The 19,883-nt window shown below is 45.3% G+C and overlaps 1 protein-coding gene across 2 annotated transcripts in view; it reads left to right on the top strand.

Moving 5' to 3' along the window:
- MAP3K9 (mitogen-activated protein kinase kinase kinase 9) overlaps positions 1-19,883 on the top strand; it is a 79,897-nt gene that overhangs the window by 45,781 nt on the left and 14,233 nt on the right. For both annotated transcript variants that reach the window (XM_027066057.2, XM_027066058.2), the window contains exons 3-7: positions 870-1,050; positions 11,817-11,965; positions 12,841-13,016; positions 17,113-17,353; positions 19,052-19,174. In XM_027066057.2, coding sequence (XP_026921858.1) covers positions 870-1,050; positions 11,817-11,965; positions 12,841-13,016; positions 17,113-17,353; positions 19,052-19,174 — 870 coding nt within the window. The remainder of the gene's footprint in view (positions 1-869; positions 1,051-11,816; positions 11,966-12,840; positions 13,017-17,112; positions 17,354-19,051; positions 19,175-19,883) is intronic.

Raw genomic sequence — 19,883 nt, 5'->3', positions numbered from 1 at the left:
CAGACAGCTGGAGCTGTCATGTAGGTGAGGTAGCCGCCTCAGCTACTGTGCTAGGAGAGCCCAGATGGCTCCACACTGTGGTGCTTTGGTGTTAGAACTTGGGAGACAGGCCCAGAGTATTACTGATTCAGTGAACTAGTTTTTTCTCCTGGGTCATACACACAGAGAGATTCATGGTTGTGAACATACATGTATCCTCTGACTTCTTCAATTTGTCAGGCAGTTCTCAGTGGCTGGGGGTGGGGGAGGGAATTCCTGGATCAAAGGAAAATCTCTGTGCCCGAGAGACAGCTTTCTTACAAACTTAACTTGGGAGAGGTTCATGGGAACTGTGCAGGCACTGCCTGGAACCTTGAAAATCCATTCCTTGCTCCTCCAAAATGCACCCCATTCCTTGTGGTCTGAGAGTGGTTATGGCCCAGGGGTGCCTGGCCAGATAGGAAGCCCAAGGAGTCTCTCCTCAGAAGGGTCAGCTGTGACATCACGGGTCCCTCCATAGGGCGTGAATGGGCTGTGTGCTGTGAAGGTTAAGAGGGAAGGCTTTTGAGTCAGGCTGCCTGTGTCAGTCCTGGCTTATTAGTTGATTTTTTATGTCAGTTTCCTCATCTTGTAAAAAGGATATGGCACTGGTACCTACCTCATAAGGTTGTTGTGAGTTAATGATAATGCCTATAAAGGACTTGCCACGAAAATGGATGCATCGTAGGTGCATCTTACCAAAAATGATGGCTCCTACCATCAGTCCATGGTAGCTGCACAGTGGAGCCTAGAGGAGAGGGTAAGAATCTGGCAGGAGGGCTCTGTGGTTGGTGGTTTCCCTGTGATTAATGCAGACTTTCTGGTTTCTTCTATGTTCCTTTTCTTCCCAGTACTGATCCTCCAGAAGGTGGAGAATGGAGACCTGAGCAACAAGATTCTGAAGATCACTGATTTTGGCCTGGCTCGAGAATGGCACCGAACCACAAAGATGAGCGCAGCAGGGACATATGCTTGGATGGCACCCGAAGTCATCCGTGCCTCCATGTTTTCCAAAGGCAGTGATGTGTGGAGGTAAGGTCCAAAGGGTCAGGGGCAGTGCCGCCCTGGTCTATTTTGGCTGCACACGTGTTTCAGGACTTGGAGAACTGAGGATGCGTAGACTCCCAAACACCCCAAGTAGGTCTAAGTGACCCCTTCACAGCAATCTGTAGTAACTCCCAGGTTGCCATGGGACAGTTTCTAACGCCTTCATCTATCCAAAATTCCTTTAGTGCTGTGGCAGGTACCGCCTCTATGTGTTAGTGATTGCTCCGTAGGAAAGACCAGTAGATCCCAGGGGCAGTGTGTACTCCCATCTCTGACTGTAGGGTGGTGAGGGCACCCAGGCATTCCTGGGGACTGACCTTCCACGGGGTCCCCCTGGCTTCCTTAGCAACCGCGGCTGTTATTGCTGGACTTGTTCTTACTCTAAGCTCTTCAGCTGATGAGTATTCTTTGTGCTATCTCTGTTGTTTTGGTGGGTTGGAAATTATGCTTTCTAGTTATATGGTTAACCTTTTAGTCAGGGCACTATCTGTTGAACATTGATACAGAAATGGGAAAAGATGGGTCTCAAGCATGTACTGAGAACTGCAGAGTCACAGATTAGACTAGCCATTCCCCTAGTAAATGTCAGCCTAAGAGGTCATAGGGACATGGATCTAAAAATCTAATCCCCACTGATGGGAGGAAGAGCTTGTGCAGAGGGTGCATCCTCCTGGCTGTGAGAAGTAGCATCACCTTGGTACACCAAAAGAAAGGGCCATGGTTATCATTGGACTTCAGTCTATGAAGTTGTGTCTTCCTGGTGAGTTGTAAAGTGAGCTTGTGTGTGTATATGAAGAATGTGTGTATTAAAAAAAAAAAACAGCTTTATTGAGATATACATGTATTACGAAGTTCACCCTTCAAAATGTAGAAGTCGATGGTTTACAGTAAATTTACCAACTTTGTACCACTCGGCATTGTTACCAGCTTGCTAAGGCTGCTGTAACAAACTACCGCAGGCCTGGTGGCTTTAAACAATAGACCTCTATAGTGTGGAGGCCAGAAGTCTGAAATCAGTACTAACAGGGCTATGCCCCCTCTGAGACTTTGGGGGAGATTCTGTTCCACATAAGGGTTTTGGATATTAGGACATGGATGTATCTTTTTAGGGCTACCATTCAAACCACTACAACTGCTATCTGTTTCCAGAATTATTTTTCTCATCCCAAAAAGAAACCCAATACCTGTTGGTAGTCATTCCCCAATCCTGCCTCCCCCTGTCCCCAGCAACTACTAATTTACTTTCTGTCTCTATGGATTTGCCTATTCCAGGCATTTCTTATATATGGGATCAATACAACATGTGGTCTTTTTCTGGCTGCTTTCATGTTTTCAAGGTTCATCCATGTAGCATGCATGAGTCAGAACTTCATTCCTCTTTATACCTGAATAATATTCCATCCTATGGAAATGTATTTATCCATTTATAAGTTGATGAACATTTGAGTTGTTTCCACTTTTTGGCAGTTGTGAATAATACTGTTGTGGACAATGTTGTGCAAGCTTTTGTGTGAACAGAGATTAACATAGATTTTCAGTTCCCCTAAGTATATACCTGGAAGTGGATTTGCTAAGTTATATGGTTATTCTGTGTTTAATTTTTTGAGGAACGACCGAACTATTTTTTTTTTTTTTACCATAGCTGCACCATTTTCCATTTCCATTAGCAATGTAGGAGGGTTCCAATTTCTCTACATTGTCTCAATACTTGTTATTATATGTCTTCTTAATTATTGCTATCCAGTTAGATATGAAGTGGTATCTCATTGTAATTTTGATTTTATTCTCTAATGACTCCTGATGTTGAGCATCTTTTCATGTGTTTATTGGCCATTTGTATATCTTTTCTGGATAAATGCCTATTCAAATCCTTTGCTAGTTTTGAAACTGGGTTGGTTATCTGTCTTTTTTTTAAGTTGAAAGAGTTCTTTATATATTTTTAATATAAGTCCTTTATCAGGTGCATGATTTGCAAATATTTTCTCCCATTCTATGGGTTTCTTTTTTCTTGTTTTTTTCTTTTCTTTTTCTTTTTTTTTTTTAGTGAGGGGCAAAGAGAGAGAGAGGAATCCTAGGAGGGGCAAAAGTAGAGGTAGAGAGAGAGAGAGGCAACGCTCACCCAAAGTGGGGTTCGTGCTCACTAGAAGCGGGACTTGAGCTCACCCAATGTGGGATTCGAACTGAGAAACCATGGGATCATGACCTGAGTTGAAGTCAGATGCTTAATGACTGAGCTACCCAGCTGCCCTCTTTTTACTTTCTTGATGGTATTCTTTGAAACAGAAACATTTTTAATTTTGATGAGGTTCAATTTATCTATTTTTTTTATTTGATTGCTTGTGCTTTGAGTGCTTATGCTTAGGCTTTTGGTGTCATAGTCAAGAAACCATCCCCAAGTTTTATGAATATCTATACCCATGTTCTAAGAGTTATAAAACTCTTAGCTTTTACATTTAGGTCTGTGTTCCATTTTGACTTAATTTTTGTATGTGGTGTGAGGTAAGGGGTTTAACTTCATTCTTTTGCCTGTGACTACAGTAGTCACTCCTTATCAGTGGTTTCACTTTTTTATGGTTTCATTTACCCATGGTCAACCATAGTCTGGAAGGTCAGACCTATCATCAGAAGGTCAGTATTACCTAACGCTGGGTCACAATGCCTACATCATTCATCTCACTTCATCTCATCACGTAGGCTTTTTATCATCTCACATCATCACAAGGGTGAGTATAGAATGATAAGATTTTGAAAGAAAGAGCATATTTGTATAACTTTTATTATAATATATTATAATTATTCCATTTTATTGTTCATCTCTTACTATGCTTAATTTATAAATTAAACTTTATCATATTTATGTGTGTATAGGAATAAACATCTATAGGGTTCTGTACCACCTGCAATTTCAGGCATCCACTGGGGGTCTTGGAACATATCTCCCATGGATAAAGGGGGGACTACTGTATCTAGCCCCATTTGTTGAAAAGGCTGTTCTTTTCTAATTGTCACCCTTGTCAAAAAGTAATTTATCACAGATGGAAGGGTTTATTTCTAGACTGTCAATTATATTTCATTGGTCTATGTGTGTATCCTTATGCCAGTATGACTCTTTTGTTTTAATCAGTCTTCCTTTCTTTCTTTCTTTCTTTCTTTCTTTCTTTCTTTCTTTCTTTCTTTCTTTCTTTCTCTCTTTCAACATAAGCAGGGACGAGCAGAGGGAGGCAGGGGAGGAGACAGAATCCAAGGCAGGCTCTGAGCTGTCAGCACAGAGCCTGACAAATGAAGGGCTTGAACTTACAAACCATGATTTCATGACCTAAGCCAAAGTTGGATGCTTAACCAACTGAGCCACCCAAGCACCCCAGTACCATTCTGTTTTAATTACTGTAGCTTTGTACTAAGTTTTGAAATTAGGACATGTGAGTCCTCCAGCTTTGCTATTCTTCAAGATTATTTTGGCCATTCTGTGTGCCTTGCGTTTCCAAATGAATTTTAGGAGCACTTTGTCAATTTCTCCAAAATAGGCAACTGAGATTTTGATGGGAATTGTGTTAAACCTGTAGGTCACTTTGGGAACTGTTGCTAGCTTAACAACATTAAGTCTTCCAATCCATGAACATGAGATATATTCCTATTCACATAGACCTTGTCTAATTTCTTTTAGTGATGTTTTGTAGCTTCTGTGTATTGCATTGTATATCCCCAAGCATTAATTATAGGGTGAAGTGACTATCATGCAGAAAAGAGTTTTCTTTCCTTAAAATATCTGGCCAGATTTCATCAGTGTGAACTGTGTAGTGATATTCCAATGTTTTTGACCTACAAAAACAGCAATTTCATAGGCTTCAATCTAACGCTTTCATTACTTGACTATAGGCTAAATGAGAATAGCTAATATATTAATTAGGCTAAGCTACTATTACAAAGAGACCTATAGATGCAGTGGCTTAAATAAAGTAGTACTCAAAGAGTAGTCCAGCCAGTCCAGGCTGTGGGGTAGCTGTGCCCCGTGAGATCCTTCAGAAACCCAGGTTCTTTCCGGGTCCCTCAGTGCATTGTTCTTATCTAAATGGTTACATCTAAGTGACTGTTGCTTCCACGTTGTATTTTGCAGAAACAGAGAAAGAGAGCTTATCCATGACAAGCAGGTTGTCTTTAATTTGGAGACAACCCAGCAGTTGTGTACATCTCCTGCTCTTTTGTTATATGCGCACACCCGGCTCCAAAAGAGGGAGACAGATGTAGGCTCTAGCTGGGTAACTGTGTGTCCAGCTAAAACTCTTATGATGGAAGAAGGGGAGAGTGGATTTGGGGGACAATCAGCTACTTGCCACACTCAACTTGATCTTATCTTTCTTCCTAGGAAACCATGACTTCTCAGTAACATTACTGTTTTCTACTTCCTGTATTCCTGCTAGGCTTCTTCTCCAGCCTGGCCCTGAAATTGTGCAGATTTTATTGCCACAGACGCCAAAAGTTTCTGTCGCTATACTGATTTGGACAGAGTTGCTGCAGGTATGCAGGCACATTCTTAGTGGGAAGCGAAAGCCCCAATATCTAATGTAAGGTCTTTTCATGGTGACAGAAGTGGCCGGCAAGGAAGAGCAAGGCCATTGTAGAAGTTTGTCCATCATGGAAGGAATAGGGCAGGACCATTCATCTTTTACCCAAAGTGTCCTTGTTCTGAGGCTAACCTCCAGGTCTTGCCTTTCAACCACAGATCCTGAAAGCAGGCTTGAGGAGCCTTTGGTGAATCATCTGATGAAGTTATTCTGCTCTTTGAAGGGAATGGCTTGGAGGTAAACTCCAAATCAGTAGCACTTTGGATGAGGTGGCTTGGAAATGGTCATGTGGTCTGCTCTGCCACTAGGTCTTCAGTTTAGAGTTGTTCCCAGGACTTCAGCTTCCTGACTCATCTCGGTCGAGGAATGTGGTTTGAAGACATAATTCACTGTGCTCCCTCCAGCTGTTTTAGCTTCTGCGCTGCAGTATTCCCTGCAAGGAACAATGTATTGGAACCCCTTAGATGGGCCTTTACTCCTTGAGCCTACTTACCTAAGTGGCTCCAAATGATCTCAAACCTTTGTCCGAGGAAAACTTGTGCCCATTGCTGTATGTACAATATGCATACACTGGTGACAGTATTTGCTACCCACACAAATGCTTATGAACTAGGCTCTATGCTAAATACTGTACCCCATTAAAAAAAACTTTTAATGTTTTATTCTTTCTTTGAGAGAAAGACAGAGTGCAAGTAGGGGAGGGGCAGAGGGAAGGGGAGACACAGAATCCGAAGCAGGCTCCAGGCTCTGAGCTGTCAGTGCGGAGCCGGACATGGGGCTTGAACTCACGAACCACGAGATCATGACCTGAACCAAAGTTGGACGTTCAACCTACTGAGTCACCCGGGCACCCCACTATACCTCTATTTTATCTCGTTTTATTCCTCACAAGAATCCCCAAAAGTAGAGGATATTATTTCCATTTGACAGATAAGGTAACCGAGGCTTAGATGGTTTAAGTCATTTGTCTAAGTTCATCCAGGTGGTAGAGACAAAGCTGTGGTTAGAATCAGAGCAGTGCCTGGTGACTCAGTTAAATGTCCAACTCTTGATCTCAAGGTTGTGAGTTCAAGCCCCATGCTGGGCTCTGCACTGGGTGTGAAGCCTAGTTAAAAAAAAAAAAAAAAAGGAACTAAATATGTGTCTCTTAAAACTTTGTGGTGTAGCCATATTGCTATCTGTATACCCTTGTGCCTGCATTTCGGGCAGCTTCTTCCGGGATGATTGGCCCACTAGGCCTGGGACTCAGCAGGATGTCCCAGAGAGGGCCCACACATGCCCAGGAGCTTGGACAACGTTTGTTCACAAATCGACTTGTAACTCATTTACTCATTCAGGAAATGTTTGTGGAATATTTACTGTGTGCCAGGTACTGGGCAGGGCCTTTGTCCGTCCTCTACCCCTCCTGGAACTCCTCAAGGTCTGGGGCCTCTGGGCCTCTTCTATTGCTGTGTGCCGAGGGCCAGCTGAGTTTGTCTTACTGCTTTTCAAGTGTAGGTCTCTGGGTCTCTTCCACATGCTGTGATGGAGGGTATGATGATCACGGCCCAGATCCTCGACTTCATGTGTTTCCTGATGTGCTTGGATTAGACCACCTCAGGAGGAGTAATTGACAAAACCTTTCCCTTTGGTTGTGTGTGCACAGAGTGCAGTGGTTAGTGGTCTCCTATAATGACTTCTTGCCTGCTGTGGGGCGATGTTAAGTTTTCAGAATTATAGAACTTGGAGCGCCTGGGTGGCTCAGTGGGTTAAGCGTCTGATGCTTGGTTTCAGCTCAGGTCACCATCTCATCGTGTGTGGTTTCGAGCCCTGCATTGGGCTCTGTGCTGACAGCATGGAACCTGCTTGGGATTCTCTGTCTCCCTCTCTCTCTGCCCCTACCTGGCTCTCTCTCAAAATAAATAAATAAATAAACATTAAAATAAAATTATAGAAGTAAAATGTGTTCACCGTAGGAAAAAAAAATTAGAAAATATGGATAAACAAAAAGAAAAAAAAGGGAAAAAGAAATCACCCATTACTCACTTCTAAAGATAACTTCTGTTTAATATTTTGGTGCATTTATTTCTGTTCCTGTGCTCATCTACTCGTCCCTTAAAATGAGATCATTCTGTTTTGTAAGCTGCTTTTGAATATAATACAGGGGCACCTCTGTTGGGTGTCTGACTTCGGCTCGGGTCATGGTCTTACGGTTTGCGGGTTCGAGTTCTGCATCGGGCTCTGTGCTGACAGCTCAGCTTCAGATTCTGTGTCTCCTTCTCTCTCTTTGCCCCTCTCCTGCTTGTCTGTCTCTCTCTCTCTTAAAAAAAATAATAAAAATGTAATATAGCATACGCATATTACCATATCAGTAAATATTTACCATGTCAATGTATTCATCTATATATTACATATATAGTAACAAATAGATCATCATTTTGAATGAGGTCTGGTTAACAACAACAACAAGAACAGTTTTGTGTTACTTCACAATTTACAGAGTGCTTTCATATGTGGTAGTTCAACTATCTTCACCAACAATTATTAAATAGCATGGTTTCTGGAATGTGGAGTCGCAGCCAATTACCAAGTGCAGAAGCCCATTCAAGGGACACCCTCTCCTATCAGGATGTGTGTCTTAGAGACAACATAGGTTAATAAGAAAAATAGTCCTGGTCCAGCTCAGGTGTGGATTTGCTGTGCCTTTGGTTGGGTTGCTATCTACTCTGATGCTTTTCCTCACTTTGAGAACACAGAACGCCCCTCCCTGACCTGTGACCCCACCAAATGGTGGAAGGCATTACCATACCTCTGGAGGTGGTTAATCATTGACACAGGGTGCATTCCCCAAGGTTTGCAAGGACGTCTGGGAAATCACTGACAGCACTGTGGGAATGGGCGGCTCCCCGTTGGGGGAGGGACTGAGGCAGAGTTTTAGCTGAGCTGGTACCTCCAGGCCGCTTGTACAAGGTCTTGAAAGGGCCTGTTGACCTTCTCTCAACCCTGGGAGGGCATCAGAGTGGGTCAAACCTGAGGTAAACCATGTGGGCTTCTCCTGCCCACCTCTCCCGGGGGCTCAGACACATCTAATGTGTCATTCTTTAGTTCCTTTCTTGGACTCTATTCCTGCCAAAGGAATGCCAAGTCTTCATTTACATCACCACCTTCTGTTACAGAAATAAAGAGGAACATTGGCAGAGGAGAACTAACTGGTTCAGTCATCCCCAGGAATGCTTCTTCCCTGATTGCTGTCATCCCTCAGCAAGGCTCTCGGCCGACACTGCAGTCTCGCCCTAAATCCCACCAGAGGCTTTCTTGTTTCAGGACCTTCCCAAGGGGAAGCACACACTGTTTACTAGCTGTGGAGGGTAGCTTCCGGAGAAGCAGTAGTTACTGTTATTTATTCTTTGCAGTTACTCTGTGCGGTGGGAATTGGCTGTCTTTGTTGCACAAGTGAGGAAACTGAGGTTTGGACAGGTAAGCTTCCTTTCCCACGGCCCCACCACTGTAAGTGGTGAAGCAGACACATTTGACTCAAGTCTGTCTGAATCTTCCTTGGGCAGCATTCGACCCGTTTCTCCTAGTTGTGGGGCATTTCACATGGAACAAAATGCAGTGGAACAAAGAAACAAGCCAGGTGAGAGCAGGGCTGCCCTCGTCGAAACTGAGAGAGACAGAGTCCCTGGCTCCACCCTCTTTGAGGTGGCCCGAGGCATCTCCATGGGTCACCTAGGACTCAGCACTAAAAGCATCACAGAGTAGATGCGAGGACACAAATAGGACCCATGTTTAGATCTTTGAAATCCTCTACTGTCTTTCCAGGTAGTTAGGGCTCAGACACCAGGAGAGGGGTTCTTTGGGACCTTGGGTTTTTGTTCCCCAGAGTGGAGGTTGGCAGTGATGCCAGGAGCAGACAACTGAAGCTGAGGGTCACCGTAGCCTAGGAGTCTAGTCCGCAGTGCGGACAGTTCTTAGAGGTCACTTGGTAGCAGCTGCCCAGCACGACTGCTGTCTGAATGAGTCACAGTAAAGATTTGGCAGGAAGAATAACAGTGCTATTCTGGGAATTCAGGGCTTACTCCAGGGCGCCCAGTGCAGCCTGCGGGACTGTCTATCCATACAGTGCTTCCCACCAGCTCACTCACTAGACGAGGCCTACTGTGTACGAGGCCCTGAGAAAGCAAAGGTTAAACGACCATCCCTGCTCTCGCAGGGCCCATTGGCTGGCAGACAAACAACCACAGTCCACGACAGCCCAGACAAGGGTGAAGTAACACTGGCAGCATCAGGGAAGGCTTCCTAAAGTGTCCATTGTTGCCATCAGCCTCAGACTAAAAGCCAAGTCCCTGTCAAGACAAGACCTGTAACTGTCTACCAGGCTTTTTGTGGTTGTTGAGATACATAAAGAAAGTGATGTATTTGGAGGACGCACTGGGGGAACGCCGTTGTCCAAGGAGACTGGCCAGGCCACTCTGGAGGACCATCTGCGGGGATCTTCTGGGATGCCCTGGTGCATTGGTTGGCACATTGCTCTCCTTTGGAGCCATGCCAGGTCACCTGGGATTCTTTGAGGGCAAGCCTTGGCTTTGTATATGCCGATCCCTGTCTTCTTTTGCCTAGCAGTCCGGGCTTAGCTGTCTCCTGGACCCATTCTGGTCTGGTTTAGGTGGCCAGGGGCCCATCATTGTCTCTTTGTGCACTCATAATATGTCTGTTGTGACGCACTCTGTGTGCTAATTGACATCTTTTCTGTTCCTGTCGTTAGTCTCTTTGTAGATAAGATCTGTGTCTTGTATCCCAGTGGCCTGCAGTGAGCTTGATGCACAATAAATCTTTAGTAGATGTTTAAAACGAACGAAAAAAGGGTGGAGCATTTGAATTTGAAAGACGATTATAGTTCACCAAGCAGAGAAATGGTACTAGGAGATTCTAGAGAGAAGAAGTTGAGAGTTGGTCCAGGGCCCACCATGACTTATTCCACGTATGCCCTTAATATATGCTGCTAAACTTAACCTCGCTTTCCTCATCTGCAAAATGGTGGTAATATTTATCTTGCAGGTTCGTGGTAAGGATTTAAGATGATGTTTATAAAGGTCTTAGCATCTTGTGCGTACAAAGTACCATGATGAAATATTAGGCTGTTTTCCAATTAATCTCTATGCCCAGAGTGGGGCTCGAACTCACGACTCCGAGATCAAGAGTCGCACACTTTCCCACCTGAGCTATGTTTTGTTTGAAAATAACATGACTTTGTTGGTTATAAACTACCGGTGAGTATTTTTAAAAATTTGAGGCTTGTGTTAAAAATATGAGGAGAGCCACTCTTTACTGTTCGTGGCCTTATGGTGCTTGTCCTGAAAGGATTGTTATTCCTGGAAGGATTGAACCCTACATGATTTTGCCTCTTTCTGACTGTGAATTCATAGAATAATTATTCTGCTAAATTCTGTGCTCCCCATTCTCTGACTCACAGGACATGTGAAAAGAAATTCTTCATGTGGCTTTGAAAGGTGGAGAGGAAACTGAAGTCCTCACAGCTGACACACTGCTCTGTTGTCCCCATGTTGGCCACACTTGTGCAACTTTCCCCTTTGAATTAGACAGTGTCTCTGTTAAGTGATCAGCGGCAGGAATCTATCCAACCTAATGGGCATTTAAAGAAATCTGTTACAAGAGCAAAATCTGTTCTAGGTGGTCAGGTCTCTGCTTTTCTAAAACCAAAGAAATATATCTGTGGCTAACGCTGAACTTTTCTTAAAACAGACAAAAAATGTATTCTTGGGAGGCTGCCTCTTCTTCCAGAGTGTTATGTTATGGATAACAGCAGAATAGCTGTGGCTGGCCGGCACGGATTTAAACCCTTAGAGTGGCTCAGTGAATCTCACGGCAGCCTTGTGAGACTGGCCGTGTTGTTTGCACTTTACAGATGAGGAATCTGAGGAACAAGCCTTCGAAATCAAGTGTGCCTGACTCCAAAGCTTTTGCTTTTAGTGGGTTGGCCTCGTGGTCTCCCGGTCTGTATTCCATTGGTGCATCTGCTTTGTTGGTGTCCCAGAAAGAGTGTGGGCAGCTCAGAAAGGTCTCATGAGCCCTGTCGGTTGGTGCATCTGCTTTGTTGGTGTCCCAGAAAGAGTGTGGGCAGCTCAGAAAGGTCTCATGAGCCCTGTCGGTGAGACTGCCTTGTGGCTTCTGTCTTCTTCCCCTGTTCAGCTACGGGGTGCTGCTTTGGGAGCTCCTGACTGGCGAGGTGCCCTTCCGAGGAATCGATGGCTTAGCCGTAGCTTATGGAGTGGCCATGAACAAGCTCGCTCTTCCCATTCCTTCTACGTGCCCAGAACCTTTTGCCAAACTCATGGAAGGTAAGTGACCCCTGGCTGGAACAAAACTGGAGAAAGTTTACCTTTCGGCAGCCCTTGGGTACGTTGCAGACAATCCTGCTGGGTCGGTTACTGAAAGAGGAGGTGAAGCATTGGTCACTCACAGAGGAATCCTGTGGGTGGTTGGAAGACCTGCTTGAAGATATGTCAACACCCTGCCTCACTGATGTCACAGATGTCCCTTCTGTCCATCTACAGTGACTGTAGAGCTTGGCTCAGTAACTAAAGCCTGCTACCCAGGGCTTTAGCATTTTATTACTTAATAAAAAATGAGCGTATTACACATATAGAAGCAAAGAACATCGGAGAAGAAAGGAACTCTAGAAGTCATCTGGTCAGACCCTAAGTGAGAAACCCAAAGCTGAGAGAGGCGAGGTGCACTCCATTAGCTAGTGTCTGAGCTGAGAGTAGGTAGAGTTCACTTTTCCTGCTGCCCAGCCTGGTGCCTTTTATCCTTGCCTTATCATCATCCCTTAGAGGTGGGCAAGGCTGGCTCATTTATTTGTGGGAGATTGAGGCCCCAAGTCTCATTACCCACTGTCAAGACTGGAATCGTGTAGGAACATGAGAAGTCATGGCTGTTGAACTTTACGCAGGCAGAGTCTCTGGACTTGCTTTTCTTATGCTAACTCAACAGAGTCAGATGGGGGCAGCGGCATTGTATTTCCCCATTCAGTCTTTATAATATTGAGGGTGGGCAGCTTGTTTTATTTCCCCAGCCCTATTTGTGGTTACCTACCCAGTGTTTCAGTTTCTGGAGAAAACTACTTCTGGTAAGTGAGGTCCTGTAATATTCTAAGTCTTAACGCTTGTCTCTGTCCATTCATGCTTTCTGTCCGCTCACGTGTTCCGTGCAGACTGCTGGAATCCCGACCCTCACTCACGACCATCTTTCACAAATATCCTGGACCAGCTAACTACCATAGAGGAGTCTGGTTTCTTTGAAATGCCCAAGGACTCCTTCCACTGCCTGCAGGATGACTGGAAACATGAGATTCAGGAGATGTTTGACCAACTCAGGGCCAAAGAAAAGGTAAATAAAACAAGAAAAAGCCATGCATTGAATCAGTGGACCTTCCCCACTGGGGCCTCTGGACAAATTCCGACACAACCACCTTCCTGCTTGGTCTGTGGTAACAGAGCAGCTTTTTTCTTCCCGGCTTTACATGGAGAGAGTTCTCCAGGCCTTAGGTATGCCCTGAAATAGTATAGACGTTTTCTTTCTTTCCGGGATATGGCAGGAACAAGTAGGGGAGTCATGATCCAAAGCTCTTCTTACAGAGTATCTATTTCATTGTCCAAACCAGAGGAAGAGCACCACTGGGTAAGTGCCAGCAGAAAGTATGAGAAAGTTCTAGAAATGTTTCTTGGTTCTGTAGTGGACTTCTGGGGGTGAGGGGTTAACTTGTTACAGGGATACTTCAACACTGAGCACAGGTATCAGAATCAGAAATAGCGATGGGCTAAAAATACTACGGTTCTGAAACTATTTGGTATTCTGCGTGTTTTTATGAAAAGGGCTCAAACCCAAACTGACTGAGGAGTTCAGATATTCTTAGCTTACTAAAGATCTACCTTTTTGTTTTGGTGTCCATTCCCTATGTGGCTCCTCTCTTTGCCCTTCATGCCTGGTTAGCAGCCAGTATCCACAGAAGTGAAGCTTAACACCAGCACCTATGTTGCTTCTACTACAGGGGCCAGGCTGGACCTAAGGGCTATAGCTGTGGGCATAAGCGGCGTCCATGTGTCTCTTGGTTAATTTCTGTTTTCCCTTCTCATTCCCCATTATGGGCATTTGGGAAGCAATTTAATATAATAACAGTAGCTAAAATTGTGTATGTCTTTCAAGTTCTTTCACTTGAAATGTCTGATGATAAAAGAACCTTGTATCATTTTTATCTTGGGGGGGGGGGGGGTTATGGCCCTTGCCCCCAGCATGTAGGGCAGGTATTACCTTTTTCATCTCAAGGCTGAGGGTCAGTGACTTGTCTAAAGTCACACAGCCAGTATAGTGAGAGGCAGAATCTTGAACCTGGATCTTCTGATTCCAAAACCTTTTTCTCTCCAATATCATTGTTGTTTCCCTAAACAAATGACTTAAAAATCATTTCTGGAGCTGATGTGAAGAAATTAAACTCTTTTTTTTTTTTTTTTTTTTTAATGCCATATAGCAGTCCTAAACCTGGTAGTATTTGGCAAGTCAGTGAGCATTCTGCAGGGGAATGGAGTGAGTCTATGACATCTTTTGTGACCTGGGGGGTGGGGGGAAACCGACACTGACCTTGGAGCAGAGTAATTAATCGAGTTTGTTCCTGTTACTAATGCTATTCCAACTAGAAGAAACCTAGAGTTGCTGGTTCTTTTTAGACTGTTGAATCATTTGACTCTTGGTTTTCTTTCTTTTGATTGATGAAATTATAAGGGTACTAGCCACTAAGAAGAATGAAACTTGGATTTTGTCAGTAAATAGTTACTAGGAAAAGCCAAACCCATTCTCATAACAGCTAACATACGTAGAGCATGTTCCCTGTGCCATGCTCTAAGTAATTAATATGAATTCTTATGTAATCTTACACAATAAGATAATAATTGTCTTACGTACCATGTGCTGTCAGTGCTGTTAACTCCATATTGCATATGATGCCCATGGTAATTCACTCCAGGCCACTATTCAGCCAGTTTGTTCCAGAGTCCTTGCTCTCTTTTCTTTTTCTTTTTTAAGTTTATTTTGAGAGAGAAAGAGAGCATGTCCACAAGTGGGGAAGGGGCAGAGAGAGAGGGGGAGAGAGAATCCCAAGTAGGCTCCGCACTGTCAGTGCAGAGCCTGACACGGGGCTCCAACTTAAGAACCGTGAGAACATGACCGGAGCCCAAGTCAAGAGTCAGATGCTTAACCGACTGAGCCACTGAGGTGCCCCCAGAGCCCTTGCTATGATGCCTGTCCATTATAAGGCTTGTAGTTGGGCAAGTGAGGGCGAGATGGATAATGAGCTTTCTCTCTGGAGACATTCCTACTAAATCATTGTATGCAGATAATGTGATTTGCATACTAGAAGACTGATCCCCAAATAGGCGTTTCACAAGCAGGAGACTCACATGTTTGAGTCTTCCAGATATATGGTGCCATTGGCAAGTACTCCACAAATGTCCTGGTTTCCCATATGATTCAGCTCATTCTCAGCGTGTCTCAACTTGACAGCTTCCACATATAGTGACAATGGATTTGTCTCTGGACTGGGGTCTGACTTCCCACAAAAGAGGGGGCTACAACACAAACCATCCCCTAGACAAGAACGCACAGGAGAAGATGACTTAGGAAAGCTGAAATCAGCTTGAACTTTTTAACTTTCCCATCTAGCAGCAAAATCAACCAACCCGGAATGATTTTTCTCAATCTTCCATGTGTGTGTGTTCTCCTTTGTGGTGAAAACAAAGTACTGGGATAAGGAGAGCCAAGGTTTTGGGGGGAGCATACAACAGTTGCTTATTTCATTAAAGAAGGAGAAGTCCAAAAGTTCAGGCTCATCTCTCAGACACTTTGGATGAATCTGGGTTCCCGTAAAGGCATGTATTTATAAAATTGAATTCTGTCTCCCCCTCCTTTCTCATTCATGTGTTGACACTGAGCACCTATCATGTAAAGACAGTTTTCAAGGTGCTAATCCTTTTCTCACTTCTGCCTTTTCTATAACATTTATTATCAATTTTGATAGTCTCTTGAGAGTAGAGGGCAAGTTGAGTGAAAGTTCCTAAATGTCAGAATATTTTATTCCCCTCAGGTCTCTGTTCTCTCTTTGTTCTCTACCCACTGCTCAGCTTTGCCAATATGTGTTCACAAACTTTTTTCCTAGCTCTAGGCTCCCTTTCTACAGTCCAGAATGACTTCTTACAGTGGAGCATTCCATGGAGAAATTGTAGCTTTCGACCACAGAAGTGTTGCTCTGACTACTTTATTGAAGAAATGCCCATTTTTTTTTTAGGTTTGACTACATCATGCCCCCTCACTTCAGTCTTACGCCCTGGGTAACCAGTGCTAACAGTTTAGGTGCCAGATTTGACAATTGTATGTACATGTTCTGTTCTCATTCCTGTTTCCTCTCCTAATACCTAATACCACCTCCCCTTCCCCCCCACCCCCCATCTCAGGAACTTCATAAATTCATGCAGAAGGAAAAAGGGGAAGCAGGCAAGAGGGCTTGCCCATCTACTAAAGCAAGCACCTGGCAAAGACTTTGGGAAATGTTTTCTCTTCTCTTTGCTGTGCTGTCGTGGTCCTTCCACAGCAAATGGTTGTCCTTTGAGATAAGAGGAGAGTTCAAACCACATGCCTCAGTAGAGTCACTCACCAACTGAACAGAGGTTTAGAAGACTCCCTTTTTTGAACAATCACTCTGGAAATATATTTTTATTTGAGTGTTAGGTGATGCCTGGAGGGTGATTCATTTCTAGGGGGGGCACATTTTAAGCTAGATCACATTTAGTTGGCTCCGGTTTAAGAAACGTCCCATATATAATGGGGAAAAAAATTAAAATAGAACCAAGTCTGTGAATTTTTTTTAATGTTTTTATTTATTTTTGAGACAGAGAGAGAGAGAGCATGAGCAGGGGAGGGAGGGGCAGAGAGAGAGGGAGACACAGAATCTGAAGCAGGCTCCAAGCTGTCAGCACAGAGCCTGACGCGGGGCTCGAACTCACGGACTGTGAGATCATGACCTGAGCCGAAGTCGGATGCTTAACCGACAGAGCCACCCAGGCGCTCCCCAAGTCTGTAAAATTTAAGGACAGGATTATATTTTCTACCCAACCCCCCCCCCCTCATTTTTTTCCAGTCACAGGCAATTTTTATCAGTAATCAGGGAGCACCTGGGAACTACCAGCCCCTGTCTCCAGGGCTGCGGTAGCCGTGTCCTCAGTGTGGCCGTGCCCAGCCTTCCTGTCCCCAGCGTCCAGCGTGGTCAGGTGTCCGTTTACCAGCTACCTGTGAGGCCTGCATCTCCTCCTGGGACCGGGGGTATGGGCATCACAGGAGCGCTGTCCAGGTTTCCAGGAAGCACTGGCCCTCGGGGGCCCTCGGCCTCCACCCCTGCACTGAACGCCCCGTCTTCTCCCCACTGCGTCTGCCGCTGCAGGAGCTCCGCACCTGGGAGGAGGAGCTGACGCGGGCCGCGCTCCAGCAGAAGACGCAGGAGGAGCTGCTGCGGCGCCGCGAGCAGGAGCTGGCCGAGCGGGAGATCGACATCCTAGAGCGGGAGCTCAACATCATCATCCACCAGCTGTGCCAGGAGAAGCCCCGGGTGAAGAAACGCAAGGGCAAGTTCAGGAAGAGCCGGCTGAAGCTCAAGGATGGGAACCGCATCAGCCTTCCTTCCGGTCAGCGGCGGGGCTGGGGGCGGCTGGGGGGGTAGGGAGCAGGGCAGCCTGCTGCAGGGGACCCGGGGTGGGGGGGCGGCCAGGGATGGGGCTCTGGGGCTCAGAACGGAGCAGGTTGGACGTGGCCCGTTCCGCTCACCGGAAAGACTGGCCTGCGGAGAAGCTACCCGGCTCCGGGGGAGTTTTTGAGGGTGACTGAACACAGGGTGTGAAGGAAGACCGACTGGTGGCTGGTGGACCTGACAGGCGGGCACGGTCCAGACTGACAGTCGCGTGGTGGCTCACATAGACACGTCTCACATGAGGCAAGCCCGGTGAGGAGGCCCAGAGCTGCAGGGGCAGATTCCGGGGCGTGCGTATGCCAGAGACGAGAGAGCAGAATAACTTATCTCTGGCTTTCTTTAAATAATTAGTTGTGTGCGAGCAGTGGAGATCAGGATTAATGTGTAAGAATTTGATTTATGCACAACCTTTCAGAAGCACATTGGGTGAATAAAGGCACATCTGGAGTACGTCCAGGCTTGGGGAAATGCAAAGTAAAAGGAATCTGTGAAGTAGAATCTTTGTGGGGTGTAGTGTACCCGTGGAGGGAGGTGAGTGTGTGTTTATGTAGATGAAAAAAACTTCGTTGTAGTCTAAGTTTATCAGGTCTGGGAAGCAAACCTATAGAAGTGTAAGGAACCAAGGGAAAAGGGCGGAATAGGAACAATAGTCGATGATTGTAAGCACTGGTGGCTTCGGTACAGACAAGGGAATCCATTTAGTGAAATTCCGTGACTTTGTTTGTGGGACATGTTTACTGGTGTCCCTGTTGCACATTTTTTCTGGCCAGGCAACAGGGAGTCTTTGAGTCCCTCTCGAACGTGTTGCGTGTGGTGCCACGCTGCTGCCGTGTGCTGGGGAAGGCTCATAGGAAAACAGTAGCTCCCACCTTCTGGAACACTGCATCTAGTGGGGAGACCTAGGTGTGAACACTCAGCTGTTCACGCTTCTCGATACATGAGGACACTGGAACTTAGAAATCCAGAGCTGCGAGTTTTACGTTCTTCATGCTCTGCCATAACTGCCTCTGGAAGACGTCACAGTCTGGACCATTAGCCCCGTTGCCCTCACTTTCCTAGGTTCCCACCAAGGATTAGTCCTAATTACTCTGCCCTGCCTGCACTCAATGAGAAACATCAGTCTCCCTGCTTTGGTCCCTAAGAAAAGGGGACATGTACTAATAGATTGTAAGAAGCAGAATTGTTTTTATTTATTTTGAGAGAGAATTTTGAGAGAATTGTTTTTATTTATTTTGAGCTGAAATCAAGAGTGGGACACTTAATCGACTGAGCCACCCGGGCACCCCAAGAAAAAGAATTTTAAGTTAGATTTCCTAGAATACGCAACAAGTCTCATGTCTTAAACAACTATTGTAAATCTGTATATATAAGATTCGCTTAGACAGTGAATTTTCCTTCTCCTCATATGTTGGTCCTGCTGCCCTGCCTTCTTTGGGGAGAAAGAGAACATTTCCTAGGTGAACAAGTTGCTTCTTGGGAAACTGGGGCCTGTCCCTCAAGCCCAGGACATGTCACTTTTCTCATAGGAACTAGATTATGGGAAAATGCATCTAGCGGGGATGCATTCACTTTTCTCATAGGAACTAGAGTATGGGAAAATGCTAATGCACACACATGTCTGTGTTTCCCCAAGCAGATTTCCAGCACAAGTTCACGGTTCAGGCCTCCCCCACCATGGATAAAAGGAAGAGTCTCACCAACAGCCGCTCCAGTCCTCCTGCGAGCCCCACCATCATTCCTCGCCTTCGAGCCATCCAGTGTGAGACTGTTTCCCAAATTAGCTGGGGCCAGAACACACCGGGGGCACCTGTCCCCTGCTCTGTCCAGCCACCGACTGGCCCAGGCTTGCTCCATCCATAACTTCTGCCACCTCTCCTCGACAATGTGTATATACATGCACATATGTACGCAAACCCGTAGCCCTCCTTCTTGTCTCTCTCCATTAGCTTTACTACTGCCTCCTCTACCTTTTACTCTTAGATCCCAGCAAAGGGGGTTGTGGGTATCGACGGGATCCTTAGTGAACTACAAAGCAATTTGGAAACTGGTGTGTGATATAGATACCCTGGTACCTGGCCTGGGTTGCTTGGTACCCTGGCCTACAGACCTTGTGCACTCTTCGCCATGTTTGGGGCATCACTGTTTTTCTTTTGTTCATGCTTCCCAGGGAAGGGTGTTTTCAAAGTGTAGTTCCTAAGAAAACTCGCCAAAGACTTTGTGATAGGCCAAATTGGGACCGATTTTATTTTCACCACTGTGTTTACTGAAAAGAATTTATACACACACACGTGTGTGTGTGTGTGTGTACGTGAACAAAGTAGTTCCCCTAACTTAAAGACAGAGATTTCATTTTTTTAAAAGCCCTAGATTTCTGGCTATCCTTGAAAAATCGGTTCGTATCAGTGGATTCCCTTTTTCACGTGGCCGCAGTTGGCTAGAACCAATGGCAGTTTCCTTATGCACCGTAT

Source organism: Acinonyx jubatus, chromosome B3, assembly GCF_027475565.1.
Source record: "Acinonyx jubatus isolate Ajub_Pintada_27869175 chromosome B3, VMU_Ajub_asm_v1.0, whole genome shotgun sequence".
NCBI lineage: Eukaryota > Metazoa > Chordata > Mammalia > Carnivora > Felidae > Acinonyx > Acinonyx jubatus.
This window is presented reverse-complemented; position numbering and strand designations above follow the sequence as displayed.